This window comes from Temnothorax nylanderi, unplaced genomic scaffold (assembly GCF_030848795.1).
Source record: "Temnothorax nylanderi isolate EJ_2023f unplaced genomic scaffold, tnyl_v1.0 TNYL_tig0007_pilon, whole genome shotgun sequence".
NCBI lineage: Eukaryota > Metazoa > Arthropoda > Insecta > Hymenoptera > Formicidae > Temnothorax > Temnothorax nylanderi.
Genome location: NW_027249069.1, coordinates 1,538,428 through 1,556,137, shown reverse-complemented (window position 1 = coordinate 1,556,137; position 17,710 = coordinate 1,538,428). Strand labels below are relative to the sequence as shown.

Genomic DNA, 17,710 nt, shown 5'->3' with positions numbered 1-17,710 from the left:
GTGAATTAATTTTTTTTCTTTTAAACGCTATATAATTCTGCACGTTGTAAAAAAATTGTTTTTTAGTTTTAGTGTTGCTAGAAGAGAATCGTATTTTGTTTTGTTATAAAATATTAAAATATTTCCTTGATTCGAAACAAATATCTCCTTTTGTAACAATACATTATATATTATAAAATTATAAATATAAATAATTTTATAATATATATTATTTATAAATATTGTAAAATTACGTCTCTGATATCGCTTATTTTTGTATGAAATTCCTCTGCTATATGTCCCAAAGATAATCCCGATTTCCATTTAAAGAGAGGCTTGAAATAACATTTCTAAATAACTAAGCTAAATAGTAACTTAAATAGATCGTGAATTAAAACATAATTAGAGTCGATTCTTTGCAAAAAGAATTACACATAACAGATACAGATCATTTTGTCAGTCTCTTTTACTTGATTTTACCAAAATTACATTTTATATTTCTTAAACTCTTTGTTGCTATCCAGCGAAAAGTGTAGTAAAACGAGATATCTAAATGATGAATATCTATAACGTTCCGATCAGTTACACAATAAACGGTATATTGAATTGAATTTCATTCCTAAAATGGCATTGCGGGAGAAACGTTGATATAAAATCGTTTCAATGAGTATTATTTCTACTTTGTAATGTATTATCCGAATATATCACAAGAATAACGTCACTGGATACGTGTGTGTGTGTGTGTCAGAATAAATATTAAAAAAAAAAAAAGATATAATGAGTGAAACGCGTGAAACATTAATACTCACGCTGTTTAAAAATTTCCAAACAAGATTTCATAGTTTTTATTTTAATATAATAATGATGAGATAAAAGTAATTATAGTAGCAATAATAATATATAATATAATAATACAATAATAATATTAATAATAATAGATAATATTTAACATATCGTAAGTTTCCATCCACAGAGCACGCTAAGTTAGTACATGTACAAGGTGTCTTTACAAAAATAATAACAATGTTCTGATGCAACATTGCCGATCGGTATCTCTTTTTTTTTTATTTTCGTTAAAATGCTGTTTAGTAACTTTAGATCAATTTGTCAGCCGTTTTCCTTTCCTCTGTCTTTCGCGCGCGCGCGCTTGTTCTCACCCTTCTAAACAACTAATTTGTCCAAAATTAATTGATGTCTTTGGTATGTTAACGTCAAGATATATAGTATACTATGGAGGCTTAGTACGTTGGATGAGGGTACCCGCTATTATCCACTTGGTCATAAAATGCTCAAAAGAACGAGCATTGCACGAAGAAGATTGTCATTTCTAAGAGCCAGCCATCGGATGGTGACGCGGAATAAAGATCAGAATACATCTCTCCCTTCGAGAATTCGCAAATTTCGAATAAGACTCTAAAACGGTGCCATTGGCTGATGATGATGATGACGAACGTTATTGCTTTGATATTGACTAATCACTATATCTAATAGGTGTTCATCAATGTAACGAGCGATATCACACATTACTATTGCAAACTGAGAGTGATAACGTTACGGAAATATTGATTGTACCGTAGTTTATTCTGACTCTTAGCAGTTTCGCAGGGCCAAGATCCATAATTACGATGTAAAAGTCGACGAGAAGTATAATTTGGAATAAGGAGAATAAGGAAAGTATATCATAATTTATTTTGTCATATATTAAAGTCGAGTTGTAAAGTTTCGAAACGGGAAGTTTGTACTCGAATCTGTTGAAACTGTTGAATTCTAATAATTAATTAGCAATTTTGAGTGATAAAGTAATTTTGACCGACGAATATATTTTGTTCGGCTAGAAGAAACCGCGTGACATCGTTTAATAGCGTTATTTTACACGTCTAAAATTACAATTAACTCAACATGATATAATTTAAATAATACTATTTACCTCAACTATATCGTAAGAGATAATTATCGATGGTGCGGTGGAAACGGCATTTGTATCATTGTTTTTGGATGATATTTTGGTGTCGTTATTTTATAATATCTGTGTGATCTTCGCGCGGAATACAATACGCGACGCTGCCTGATGTAATAAAATTTCATCACTGGTACATTAATTAGCTACCCTCTCGAAGCTGGTTAGCATAGTGCTTCGTTTATCATCTCTGTCGACGACAATTTACAAAATACAAATCGTAATAAGGCTCTCGTTTTGACCGGCCTGGATTCGGCCGAGTCGGGGAAAAGCGTTAGATTAGTAGAAAATACTAGTTAACCATCGGGTGACATGAAAGAGACAAGGATTTCAAATTCGTCAATATCATAGAGTATTTTTAATTACAATGTCACAAACTAATATTCTTCCAACAATAAATTGTTCAATGACAAAACAATTATGCGACATATTCATTGACAAACCTGCAACGTATCAGAATTTAGCAATCGACAATATATTATATAATTTTTAACGGAAAATGTATTTCAAAGTACATCATATTTGCTATAAATATATCAAATATTGTAATTACTTAACTTTGATCGTTATTTCTTTTGTTTCTTTTTATTATAAAACATCGTTTCCTTTTAATGAAATTCCTAGAATATTTGAGAAATTTTTTGCCGTTAACTATGATAGTTTAATTAGCAAAAAAATCGTTACTCTTGAATACAGATGTAAAATTTCTAATACAAATGTTTCTTAGATTTATATCGCCGAGATTTTTAACTCTAAGATCATCGATAGTACATCTATTTTATACGTAACAAAATGTTTTTTAATATAATGAAACATACATCCAGCTCTTTTTAAAAGAAACTCAAGATTATTTCTTACATATACACAGATATACAAATGAAACAAATTACGCATATGTCTAATTTGTGTTTATGGAACAATTAATATTGTCGTGTTCGATTTGGAAACAGAAGGAAACATAACATGTGCAAAATATAGGGCAGTCAATTTTACTGTTTAGCTATACATGTATGCGTACAATGGAGGTACCAGTTCCAAGATATTGACGTATTACAGCGAATATTTTACTGACAAAGTTCTTTAGAAATAGCATCAAACGCACGAAATTAGAAGCAAATGCTATTTTTTTTTCCTCTCGTGTCATCCGATGGTTCCGCTTTAAATACGCATTCTGGATTTGGATGTTGACACAGTGCACACAATCACACATTCTATTCTCAGCACTCGTTTCGATACTGTGTATTTCATACATTCCTTTTCACAAACAGGTCCTTATTAAATAGTTCTATTGAAATAATAAGAATAATTTCTAATAGTAAACAAATAGTCATAATTACATTAGTTAATAATACTAATAATAATAACAACAATATACATCATTATTATTATATAGTATATTATATATATATGTATATATATATATATATATATATATATATATATATATATATATATAGTAATAATAAATTAGGAACCACGTACAATATGAAATATGGGAAATTAAATTAGAATACATTTTGTTAATGAGGACTATTTATAAATAATAAAAATACCATTTGTATTCGCTTTTATAAATGTTTAGGCCACGCTTTCGTTTCTTACACTTTAAGCTTTTTCTCTCTCTTTCTCTTTGTAGTAAGCAGAAATATTGAGTAGTTTGTATAGAGAAAGCCGTTTGTTGTCATAATTATCATTATTAAATGTGTCTCAAAGCGACGAGCGACGGGTGGGTGATTAATGTGAAAAAGATGAAACAAGATGTTTGGAAGCTTTTCTTTTTTTTTTACTCGAGAGTATCTACAAATATACAAATTACTATTGAATCATCGTTCAATATCTTCAGTACCTTTTCTGTCACCCCATCAGGTATGTTCTTTTAACGAATTATATAATTATAAAAATATGCATTTTGGTTTTTATTTTGAAGCGCAGTGCATCGTAGTACGATGAGGTATCAGGCTGATGGAACGTAGTACAGCGTAATACGACGTGGCGCGACGAAAACGTTGCTTTCATTTTAATAATTAATATAGTTTACGATTCGGGATTTTCTTTAACATAAAATAACTTACTATTTACAAGAAGCTGAGACAAAGTGACAAGGAGGCTCAGCTTTCTACGCGATGAGATATCTCCAAATATACACATCAATTCCACTCTATTGCATTGTTAACAAAACACTTTTAAGGCTACATAAATCAGGGAAAGTTGGAAAGGTTCGAATAGAAAAGTGAAATGTGAGAAAAATGATAAATCTGGTTGCAATTGTGTATGTAATTGGAGACCAAGCCTTTCATCTAAATAAATAAATAAGTAACGAAACAAGAGAGAACGATGCGCATGATCAATATATAATTTAATATTAGACGATATAGCAGTTTCCTTGAGTTTGCCAAATAATTTAACAATGCCGGCATGTTTACTCCTTTATTTTACGTATGAGACGAATGCTAATGAGAAATGATAATTAATCGGAATTAATATCTAAAATGATATACGCGTATATCATTCGGTATTCATTTCATTGTTCTGGAATCGAGATAAATAGGACGAAAAAGTGCTAGAAATTCTTTGAATTTCATATTTAACTTTCTTCCGTGTAAACAGACGAGGTAAATTATGTAGTTGCAGTTTTTCTATCACGAGGTTAGCAAATTATAACCCTGCGCTTACAAAGTCATTGAATTTACCGTCTTCTACTTTATTTGTTGCTCTACTTTATAATAATAGCTAACGGCGCTTTAAATTCCGCTTTTTATTTTTACCGCTTACAGATGTGGAAATGAAAATTGATTCACTATAAGTACGTCATTTTTGTGTGCCTAAGATTTGGTAAACGATATTTCGCGTTACAGGAGCAAAACGTCTTGAGAAAATATTTGTCAATATGTAACAGTACAACGCCGGATGGCGATCTGACGTCAATAGACTTTCTAACTGATTAGTAATAAATAGCATCTCTATTTTTAGCGGCAAAATGTACTTCATATGTGCTTAGGGAACTATTGCTTTCTGGTAAGACATCGGATTTAATCTAGATTTAAATCTTAGATACTTCTACATAAGACACATATGTTCATTAACCCTTTGATACTAATGGTACGTTCAATCGCGTTCGCGAACATTCTTTGGAAGAGCCCGGTGAAAGTACAATGCAAGTTGCTGTTGATCTACTCGCAATGTATTAGACCTCTGCGACACAAGAACATATGAAATATCTCACAGAATGCATTTATGTTTATCATCGTCATATATATCCGGAGATATATCAGATTAATGTCTTTCACGAATAACAAACGGAGTTAGGATCGAGCGTGAATATCATACGTACCAAGTATCAAAGGACAATTACCTTGTCTACTATCAGCGCTTTACAGCTATTAATTTTCGTGTTTTACAAGAAGATTTCGTCACTAGCGTGTATCAGCGTCCTGCGCTCATAACACGGTTAGCAAATTGAACGACGCTCGTCGCGAATTTTTAGTGAGAGAAATAGACGGGCGATTTTCTCGTTCTCTATCCCCCCTTTCCTATTTGATCTCTCTTGATCAGGTGTACCACAACTATTTGTTTTCTTACAAACGAGAGCAGAAAGGCACTACTTTTGCAACTGATGCGTGTATTATTTTTTTCTTTCTCTTTCTCTTCGTTGATAGTGAGTGATGACAATAAGACGCGATACTATACAAACGTTTGCTATAAAAACAACATTGAATGGTCGCGAATCTGTCACCTTCACAGAAGAATCTACGGAAATGTTTTGTCTTCGAACGTCACATTATTCGTGCAAAGTCCCTTTTCGTTTTTAGACTTGGATGAAAAATTTATTCTTCGCAAATCGTTCATCGGGATGTTCGTTCGTAGAAGGAATACATGATAATCGACGAGCGTCAAACGTTCGATCAAACGGAGGACACGAGTGCGACAATACGGGAATGTCTCGACATAACGATATAATAATCGAAGAAAGCCCGGCATCGTCGTGCCGGTGCGTGCCATCAGCTCAGAGAAATTATTAACGTGCTTGATTTACGTGCTCGATTTTTTTTTCAGCACCGCGTTAAGATGGTTCATCACTCGCTGAATCAAACAGTTGGTATATTCCCAACAAGTTCGCTAATAAAGGCTACTAAAGGCCGCTGCTGTCTCAAACTACCTTCAGCTAATCGAGCAGTTCACTCGACGATCATTCGTACATCTCGAGTACGTCGCCGATAACGAATCATCGCGGCAAAACGTTGTATACAGACGACGCGTCACGTAATTCGCTATTGGCTCGAGTGCTTGCTCTCGCTGATGGATGCCATCCTCATCGACTCCGTTTCTGGACAATATCTGTTGGGCATTCTCGTCTGCTCTATCGTCGCCTAAGAGGAGATATATTTCGGATGATGTATTATTATTACTGTGATCGTTGCAAATTATCTGCATTTCGTATTTATACGGCGTTAATATATTGATAGTGCCTCGATAGAGACTCGAGCTTTATCTTACCGAGCTGTTAGTATTCTTGGCCATGAAGATAAGAGAGCGGTTGCTAAACGGCCTTAGCTCCAGATCTCGGCCAGGACCATCCACCGTGTCGACGCAGTTATTGCTGCAACGAGAAGAAAAAAGCCGAATGTAATATTTGCTGGGAGTCCGTAAAGAATCCGTATCAATAAGGTCGCGAATTCCATCTGAGAAGTCAAAGCTGCGACCGAGTTCCTTGCTACAAATGAAATAATGATAATGGATAATGAACAATTAATTACCTCGACCGTAATTCCTTCTGTTTCCGCTTACAATGGATGTAAGCTGTTATACAAATGATAACGACGAGGAATACTGCTATTGTAGCACCACCGGCGATGCTGGCTGTCTCCAACATTACTCGTTGCCGTGAGGCTGTCAAGAAAAAGGATGACATTTTTATTTCTCATTTTATTAAATAATATATTTTATTAAATAATATTCGGAAGAAGGATAAAATATTCCAATAACTTCAATAATCGCTCTTAACACTACGTTATTTGCTTGGTTTTTTAACGTAATTATTCGTATGGAGTGTACTTTATATTCAAACGTCATATCTCAACTTTCATTCTTCTCTTGGATAATTTACAATTAAATAAAGGTTGATAATATTCTATATATCTTCTAGATAAAGATAAGGGTTAAAATTATCTTTAATTGTGAAACATTTTGTGCAGCATTCGATCCATAAAAAAGTTTTATACTGTAATTTTATTAAATTTCTAAGGCTGGGATGTATCTTGCACCTATGCGAGTAGAGTTAACTTTTTGGAAAAAAATTTTAGAGCATGAGTTTTTAGTTTTCGAATTATAAACATTGTTAAATTATAAAAGATGTAAGAGGAAGGTGTAATTTCCTCTGGAAATATCTATCATTAACGAAATATATTTTTTACTGTCATTTACATTTCAGTACTGGAATATTTTCGGAAACTATCCCCGTATCGCGTCGCCAAAGTTATCCAAAGAATCAAGAACAGTAAGAGTCTACTTACGTAAATAGGAACCATCCAAATCTTTAAACTCGCATCTTTGCCCGATATATCCATTGGCGCATCTGCGAAGCAAAATATCATAACTTCATTAATTGATATTATCGAAGTATCACAAATGCGTGGTTATACGCATAACGGAAAGATATGAAGCATGCTCTTTAAACTCCAACTGTTTAAACTCCAAATACCGGTAATATCAGATAAATGTATTTATATCGAAAGTAGCCAATTAATGAATATTTAATTGAACTTAATTATAAGCGAGAGTTAAAAAATCGTTAGTTGATCAAGTAGATTGGTTTACCGAGTGCGTGATTATGTGATGTAATCAATTTTAAATAATACTCAGATAATCTGAGCCTCGCCAGTACAATTAATCGAACAAGATTGAAAAGAAAACACGAACATTTACGTTTACGAGTTTTGAATAAATAAATATAGCCTATCCTTTTTTAGTGTCTAATACTCTTCATCTTGTAAAAAATATTTTCTGTAGAATTTTTATTTTATATTATTTTTTATTTTATTATAAAATAATGAATAAAATAATAAAAGTATATTAAATTATAATTTGTAAGTTTGATTTCATTTTATATAGTAAACATTTCCAATAAATGGCCTGAAACTTTTGACCGGCAGTGTATTGATGCTCGATCGTACGCAACATTATTCGATGTATTATCCCCTTCGTTTTTTTCACAAAGATGGCATTGATCGATTAATCCTCCATTCACGTTTTGAAATTTACTTTAAGATTATCGATTGACGATCGACATCCTTCCGATATATCTCTTTACCGCTCAACTCGATCGCAATTTCACGCGTTACTGCTCGTAAAAAGAAAAGAAAAAACTCATTTATAGCTTGATCTTATTTAAGATTTTAAAAGGGTCTTTTAAAAAGGTTAAAAAACTTTCGTTCAAAGCCTGAAAAATAAGCAATTTTTAGGATTTTTTTCTCATAAATGAAAAAACCTAGAAACTTGTAGTTTTGCATACGCATTTGTTACTATTTTATAATTTTTCTCTCTACCACGTTTTATATAAAAAGTAACTAATATTTATTAAAATGTAAGGTGCAATGTGCGACCGTTTCGAATTGTTTACCCTCGATGATTGCCCGTTCTAATTGAATAAAAAAATAAAGAAGAAAATTAAAATTTATTTTAATCAGTAGGCTTGTCACTATATCCCGTATCTCAATCGTTCATAAAAAGCTAAGCAAAAAAAATAATGGCATGTTAAAGAAAAAAATTAATTTTTTACCAAATTTTTTTACTCTGATTATTATAAAAAATAGAAATACTAATAATATTTTTATAATTTATGTAGGAGATATAAAGATACATATATATATAGAATATCTTTGTATAAAATTTGAAGTTAATCGGTTTATTAGTTTTTGACATATTATGGCAACCATCGAGGACAAACATTTCGAAACGATCGCGCCTTATAGTTTAATAAATATTAATTATTTTCATATAAAAATAATAATAAAACAGTAACAAATACGCATGCAAAACTACAAGTTTCTAGATTTTTTTGTTTATAAGAAAAAAATTTCAAATAATTGCCTATTTTTCAGGTAATTTTAAGCGAACACCCCCCTTAGTACAATCTCAAGACGGGTCACTTGATTGGCTGGATGAAATCTTAAGACCGCCCATGACCAAACTTGAGACGATTTTGAATAAGATCGGACCACGAGTACCGCCCTTAAGCTCTGTTTCTCAGTTTTGTTATGAAATCACGCAAATATAACTAATATTAACTTAAACAATGCATTGACCATTTTGTTCGATCATTTTCCACCATCTTTCAGGTAGCTTCATTATATTCAATCCTTGAAGAACTTTCTACTTTTCTCAGAAAAGTTTTTCTCGGAAAATTTTGTCTAGATGGATTTTATAGGTCTCTAGATTTTCGAATTTTTTTTCATTAAGAGAATTTTGCAAGAATAAAAAATAAGTGGTAATCTCTCTGATAATACAAGATCCGATGAATACAACGGGGAAAGCGCGATATTCTAAAATAGTTTCAACAATTTTTGGTGATTAGTCAAAGAAACATAAAATTTGGCATCTCGGAACAGAATGCTTTTTCTATTGTCTATTCGACAGGATGATTCTCGATTATTGCCTTTAGTTTGTCCAGTTGCGAGTAATATTTATCGATCGAAATTAAGTGTTAACTTGGTAAGATCGTAATACATGACGCTAATTGGCCAGAGTGTGGAGCACCTCCGATAGACAAATTTCTTGCATGAAAAACTTACTTTGCAAACCAAAATTAACCGATCGTTTAACAGCATCCTCAATGAAACATATGTCAAAAATATACCTTATTTTTTTGCATTTTTATTTGTTGCTTGTCCAAAGCAAATATATAAATGGACTTAAAATGTCCTCTTGATACATTTTTTAATTCGTCTCGAGGATCTTTTTTAATCAAAGATGATTTTGTGCGAAAAAAAAAGAAAAATAAGTTATAGTTATATATACATTGCCCTTTTTTTCTTCGTGCAAAGTGCTTCAAAGCATTTCCAAAGAAAGAGAAACTGACACTTATCTTTCTTTTTTTTTCTTTCTCTCTTAATTTATCGATTTCGTCAATCAATATCTCTCGCAAATTCAACAAATTTCTTGTCGATTTTATTCAATTTTCATTTATACTTGTAGGCAGTCAACTTCAACTGTTTAGTTTTTACAATTAAGTAATCGCGTGCTACGTATCGTTTGCAGTTTACAGGCTCTTTTTATTACTAGACCGCATTTGATAAAATTTGTTATGCGGTATTTAAAAATTCACGAGAAAATATAACTGTTAGATTAATTGAAATCGGACGCGACAAGCGCGAGATGAGAGACGGACTTCGGTTCAAGCGGCAGATCGCGGTCGACAAAGCAAACACCGTGGGAAATAGTACGGTTGAGTGAGCACGATGTGCTCCGCACTCCTCGCGATGCTATCCCGATGTTAATCCGATTACTCGATACACTTTTTTACCTATCGCGATATTTAAATTCAACCTCGCTGCAACCTCCAGCATTAATTTTGCAAATGCATCGAATCGCGATCGAACGATAGTTACCGTATTCGTAAAAAAAAAGCAAAAAGGAGAGGAAAAAAAAAGAGAAATCGTCGATACAGATCGAGTCGAAAGAAGCGTTGGTAGCGAGTTCGAGAAAAATGTCAGTCGAACACGAGCCGACAGGAATTTCAACGTACGTGCCGAGGTCGCGTAGTCACAGATTAACGGCTAAACGACGCGAGTGGTGCCGTCTCTCCCTCGGTGGCTCTTTCGCCCGGAACCGCCGCGATTGTTCGTGGTCGCGTCGCACAGTGAGGCGCCCGATGGAGACCGGGGTCACAATACTCCCGTACGTGCTCTCGCACAAATGTCAGGACATTTTCAAAGATTTCGATTGTCACGCCGTAGTCTGCGGAATTTTTTTTTTGCCGCAGGAAAATCCGCGGAATGGAATTTTCATGGCGAATTTATTGCCGGCCGACGTTTGTTGGGTGGGCGCATAGTTTCGAGACGGAGCCGTACTCACAGACAGTTGTACAGGAGGGAGTCGACGATTTTTACGGTGAAACACGTGGCGCCGTTCAAGCAATACCACTCTGCGTAATCCGGCGGACACGCGTACATGTGGAATGTGATATTCGGCCGATCCGTCGGCGTCGGCGGCCTAGGTTTCGGCGTTGAACGCGACGAGCAGGCATCTGTTGATAAAACATATAAAAGTCATTAGGTCCTCTCTTACATTTACATTGCATCGCGATTACATCGTGTATAACGCTTTTTTCCTTTCGCGCAAACGTTTTACCAGAGAACATTTCAAGTTTAACAATTTCAAATTTGCCCACTTCAATAGTATTACCTTGTATACTATATATACTACATATTACAGTTTACTTCTTTCATTACTATTATTATTACTAGAGACTATATGATAAAGTGTATCATTTCGCATTCCATACAGATAATCAGTTGTATCGAAGATAATTAACGACCGACGAGCGTTCCATTATTGAGAGCGAGCGAATAACCGGATAAACTACTGAAGGTGCTTCAGGAATTTTGTCGGTTTTTCCAGGTTCGTTGAACACAATGGACAGGGGCCGTGCTCTTCCTCGCTCTTTTACTCACACCCTCGCTTTTTTTCCAAAGATCTACGCACGCGGCTTCGGTGGCGGTGGCCACCCTAGCGAAAAGCCGAGATGAGGCGAGGTGTGGCGAAGTGAGGAGAGGAGATGCGAGGTGAAGCGAGGTGTGGCAAGGTGAGATGAGGAGAGGAAAGGAGGAGAGGCTAGATGAAGAGAGGAGAGGTGAGGTGAGGTGAGGTGAGGTGAGGTGAGGTAAGGTAAGCTGAGGTGAGGTAAGGTAAGCTGAGTTGAGTTGAGGTAAGGTGAGGCGAGGCGAGGCGAGATGAGGCGAGTCGAGTCGAGTCGAGTCGAGTCCAGGCGAGGTGAGGTGAGGCGAGGCGAGGTGAGGTGAGGCGAGGCGGGGGAGGACGGAGGGGGATGAGAGCGCGTGCATCTCGCAGGCGCGAGACTGTACACAAAGCTGCAAAGTACAGCTAAGGCGGTGATGGTTGCATCTGTCCCGCGCGTGGCTGCTGTCCGTCACCTGTTGTAATTTTACAATCTGCCGTTTCCACACCCCGACAACGCTTCACGCTCCGTACGCTCCAGTTTATCGAGCAGGCGCGGCGTTTTATCTTTTCCTTACGAGAAACTCGCGTGCAATCTCTCTCTCCTCTCTCTCTCTCTCTCTCTCTCGCCCCTCTTCCTCTCTTACCGTTTTGACTTTACCCATAGTAAACATTTTACAGTTAAAAATCATCTTTGAGTTTTACGATTAAAAATTACATCTCGTTACATCATTGTTATTCGGTTGGCGATTCAGATTTGTCCATTGTACCAGTCGCTTCGTCTTTACGGTATACCGAGAGATAGATACGCGAGTGCAGATGTGTGCGGGGAAGATAAGCGTGTTTGACAGGCATACGCTAAAGTTGGCGGAGCGCCTTTGTAATTGCAGCGCGACGCGAGAGGCGTGAGGAACAGGGAAACGGATAACGATACTCCACGTCGATTATCTCGACGGTTTTACGTCGGGACCAGGTGCAACGTGACGCGCGAGTACTATTACATTACACACATTTGCTCGTATCGTCTGGTATAAGTCGCGCATAAAATGAGCGCTTTGTCGCGAGGGCGAAGGCTTCGCTCGGCACGGAAATATTCCTGTACGGCAGCACTTTTGTCTGCCTTGTTCACAAAAAAAAAAGAGAGAGAGAGAAAAAAGAAGAGAAAAACGACAGATTGTAAGATTGTGGCGCAACGAGCGTAACAAGTGGCGAAGAACGTAACACGGGCGACTGATTCACCGTGTAATGCGAAACGATAATTTATCCTCTTTAAGTACACGTTATTTCCGTGGGCGTTTCTCCTGCTTCTCTTGTTCCCGATAATATGGACGACCGCCAAATTGTAACGTGGCTTATAAATGCAAATAAGGGGTATAAACGCAATTTTAAAGATATTCTGTTAAAATGTAGCTCGTTCCTCTAATTGTAAGCCGCGTCGCGTCTGTCTATATATACACGAACACGAGGTGCGCGAGTACGAGTCCGAGTATAATGCGTGCCAATACCAACCTGCTATACCGAAGAGAGTGTAGGAAAGAAGTAGTATAGTCGTGAGGTAAGGCGGAATTTTGCATCCTCTCGCCATGGCAGTGACGACAGAGGGGTTAGCGACGGCGGTGGTCGCGTTAGGCGAGGAGGTTCGTGCGAGAGGATGGACGGTCGTCGTCTCGGTTCGATGGACCTCGACTTCGGCATCGACGTCGCCGCTGCTTCCGGGAGACCGCCGATCGTAGAACCGATGAAGGCGAGGATGGAGACGTTCGAGACACATCTTATCGTCTTCCTCCTTCTCTTCTTCTTCGTCGTCGTCGTCGTCGTCGTCGTCGTCGTCGTCGTCATTCTCGTCATTCTCATCGTTCTCGTCTCTCTCGTCATCGCCGCCATCGTCGTCGCCGTTATCGTTGCCGTCGCCGTCGCTGCCCCCGTCGCCGATGTCCCTTCGATGGTGGTATCGTTGACGCGACGACGAATGACGATGACTACGATAACGGAGATGGCAGAGGTAAGGCGGCGTATGACGGTGGCCGGCGACGCCGTCGTCGTCGTCGCAGGGGACTTTGCTCCTCGCCACCGACGAGCTAATCTCCTCGATTGATACCCCGCCCGCCTCGCGGCATCCTCTATGGTTGACCTCTCCTTCTTGCGTTTCCTCGGCAGCGCGAGCGACACCACCTGGGCCCGAACTCCGGCGCACGTGCCGCCGCTTCCCTGAAACCAGATACCCGTCCCGGGCGGCCGTTTATAATGTGTTTTATCTCGGGTGAAGACTTCGGGATCTAGCGAGCCCCACCAGGCCTCACCGGGCCCACCAGGCCGATGACAGGCAGGATGGGACGGCTGTTGGGCCGCGTGAGGACTGTTGGATTCGCTTTACAATGTGGAGTACGCTCTTTTCGATTCGATCGCTCGCTGTCGCCTTTAACAGTTTCGCACGGATTCTTTTTTGAGAAAAAAAAATTATGCGCGCGAGAGAGAGAAAAAGAGAAAATATGAGTAAGTGTACGAGTGAAAACGCGCCACGATCTTATGCTTCTATCAAGCGTTATTATATATACCTATAATCATTAGAAAAAAAAAACAATTCAATGGTAAATAATGCCTTTTCAAACCCGAGAAATAAAATAATCATTCCTCAAAGTTTTTAAAATCGGGTATAACTCTGGAATCCCACATGGTTTCTTACGTCACAATTTTTTCGAATTAAAATCGTGAAGAAAACTATTTTAATATACTTAATGTAAAAAGTTTTATTCCGTTTAAAGCTCAATATTTTCAATTGTTTAAAAGGAATTTGAGTCGAGATAAAGATTTTAGAAAGAACAAAAATGTCGACGCAATCAAATATTGGGTTTATCGTGGTAAAGTTGCAAATTAAACGATTGAAAATACACCAAGAGACACGATCGTATCACGCGCGGCAACAGCAAGACAGACCGAGTATCTATACGCGAGCCGCTTAATTGAGCCGATATATGCTTATCGGATCTCAATAATAGCTGGATCAATTAAATTTATAACGGGGCTTAACGATTGTTTAGGATCCTATATTGCATAAGAAAAGCGTCTTTAGTTTTGCTCTTCGTTTAGAGATATTATACCGCAAGGTCTGAATTTGTAAGAATATATGTAAGAAACGTCGTCCATGCGAGGTCCTTCTGCAAATTCTGATGTAAGAGTTAGCGATCAAGCCTCGCATACTTGTAGTTGATATGCGTAAGTTTTCGCAGAGAATATGATAAGAGTGTACGAGATCGTCACACGTTGAAAATTGAATCACACGTGTCACGCTTGTAGTATACACACATATACATACACCTATACATGTAAATATAATATCTGATGCATAAATAGTGAAATGATTGATGACGTGTGTTGAATCAATTTTGTATAGCAATCAGTGATACTTTAAGTTCGCGGTAAATTTTAGAGTTTATAGAAAGCATATTTCCCAATTTAAATATCATATTCCTATACTTACATTTCAACATATTTTTAATACAGTGGAGAAATGACAATCTTTCTCTTTTTCTATTCGTGTCAGGTCATATCAATTAATATAATAACTTTGTTTTTTTAGTAAATTCTGTGATTTTCCATTTTTATAAACAATTTAATCAAAGCAAAAAAAAAATAAGAGATATAAATAAGAAATTTTAAATATATTTGAAATATGAATACGCAAAGTTAATGTTTATAGATGTGATCGATCGATTCTACTGCGAAAAAGAAACCTCTAGGCTATTTCACCTCTGAATTTGATGCAAAACGAATTATAATAAAAAGATAACATAATGCATGGATAACAATAAAAACGCGTAATTTTTCTTGTACGAGTTTCAACTTAGATACGATATAGCCCAGTTAATACGCGATAAATATCAATGCGGTATTTACAGAAGATACGATTAGCGGACGAGCAAGATAGTGTTGGTTCGAAAAATTTCGATCAGAAAATGAGCCTCGAAAAACGAATCGACTCCGAGAAGTTCATCATTGACAGTGATGAGTCGTGAATTTTAGTGGAATCCGACACACGTCAAACTATGCGAGATATCGCAGAAAAACTAGGCGTGCATTACTCAACTGTTTTCCCGTCACCTGCAAGCCGTTGAGAAAGTGAAAAAAGTTGCATAAATGGATCCCCCATGAATTAACGGAAAGAAATATAGCATGCCAATTGGAAGTTTGCAGCTCTCTTCTCGCACAAAAGGGATTCTTTTTTTTTGTGGATTGTAATACGTGATGAAAAGTCGATTCTACACGACAATCGTCGAGACACGCTTAATGGCTTGCTGACGAAACACCGAAACGCATGCCGAAGCGAACTCCTCAAGAAAGATTACTGAAAGGTGACTGTTGGTGGCCTGCGGCCGGTGTTATTCACTATTTTTTCCTCAAATGGGGCGAAACCAATAAAAGAATACAGAGATATATCGTGCGGAACATCAGCAAATGCAATGAAAAATTATATGCGAGACGACCCACATCAGTCAATGGCGTTGCACTACTTTGTGACAACGCTCGATCGCACGTCGTAACAACAGTCATAATATTGAACCAATTATAATATGAAACTTCTTTACTTCAGTCAAAAGCGTCTTTAGGGACAATTGATTGTTTCCAGAAATTCAGATTAATGAGGATACAAGCGCGTTTGTATCATGTTAGGAAAAGCATATTGCGTTTTATTGGCTTATCTCAATTAATGAAATTTGTTGTAAACAAAGTTACAATTTAAAATTTTACTTAAAAAATCACATTAGGTGTATACGTGCAATAATCTAATAGTATCTATTCAGAGTATAGTATTGACAATGATTGAGAGTTATTAATTTCGACTCTACTCAGATTCTGATGCCCAATCAGTGCACAAATGCTGACTTAATTAAATAAACACTGTCGAATATTTTACAAATGCGTATCTTGATTTTTATACTGCTATATATTAGCAATTAAATAAGATGTGATATACGCATATTGTATCTGACATCGCATGCAGAGATGTAATATAAAAATAAATATAAAATAAATATAAATAAACATATTTTTCACAGAAACAATGTGCGCATACCAAACTTCATTATATATACACACACAAAAAAACATGTATAAATACATTAGTAGACTTGAAAAACAATTATAGCTAATGATATTTACACAATGGCCTTGTCCCAATAAACACATTGCCGTGAACACGGTAAGTAAATAGATCCGATTTACTTCTTTTGTCCTGAAAAAAGGTTGTAAAAGGTGCAAGTATATTCCGCTAACTTATCCGAGAATTACAATTAAGTAAGGTAAGAAGTCAAGCAATCGGATCTATAAGCACCGTCGGCGACGCACCTTTTCTCGAATCTTATCGCACGTACGTGTTTCTATCGTGATTCATCACGGTTTAATTTACGGACGATACGGACTGCGTAAGTAATAGGTGGTACCGTTCTATCTTTGTCATCGCGGGAGAAAACTATTGAAGTAATTTTTCTAAGTATCGCACACAACACGCGACGTGTGCCTATTCACGACACGCACGAGCGCGAAATCCTACGTCAAAGAGTATATGACGTCAATCGCCGTTCAAATATTCAATCGCGACTAGTCACTCTGTTACCGACACTTTTCACGTACCTTTCAAGGTTCGATAGCAGATCGAAAGCAGTCAGGAGATCGTCCCGGCATCGTGTACATTATAGATGAATTAATGCGCGAGAGATATCCGGTATGCAGTTGCGCGCGAATGCACCTTACCTTACCTTACATTACCGCGATATCTCGTTATCTCCGAGCCTTTGCTCCGTGATGCGGAGCAATTTCTCATGTCGAATGAAACGAGGGAAAAGGACGTATTTACACGTAACGTTACGTTTTCCTCGCGAAGCGTACACGAAGCTCAACTTCGGAGGAAATAGACGATGTCAACGGGGAGGGAGGGAGAGAGACCGAGATAAAAACGTACTCTGCCCTAACCAGTAGTGACTTTAAGTACGACCCACGTTCCTTCTAATAATTGGCCATTTCCCTGCCGGTCGTGTCGCCTCTCGAGCTCAAGTTTCTCCTCGTTTCGACCGACTGGTGAAATAATTCTTAACGCGAATCGCGAAC

General features: G+C 37.0%; 1 protein-coding gene across 1 annotated transcript in view; it reads right to left on the bottom strand.

The window, feature by feature from the left end:
* Positions 1-792: 792 nt before the first annotated feature.
* LOC139780683 (uncharacterized) overlaps positions 793-17,710 on the bottom strand; it is a 29,111-nt gene continuing 12,193 nt past the window's right edge. Inside the window, exons 2-7 of the mRNA XM_071719416.1 lie at positions 13,118-13,816; positions 11,006-11,177; positions 7,447-7,508; positions 6,691-6,823; positions 6,431-6,533; positions 793-6,303 (exon numbers count right to left, since the gene is read on the bottom strand). Of these exons, the coding sequence (XP_071575517.1) occupies positions 6,205-6,303; positions 6,431-6,533; positions 6,691-6,823; positions 7,447-7,508; positions 11,006-11,177; positions 13,118-13,816 (1,268 nt within the window). The 3' untranslated portion in view covers positions 793-6,204. The remainder of the gene's footprint in view (positions 6,304-6,430; positions 6,534-6,690; positions 6,824-7,446; positions 7,509-11,005; positions 11,178-13,117; positions 13,817-17,710) is intronic.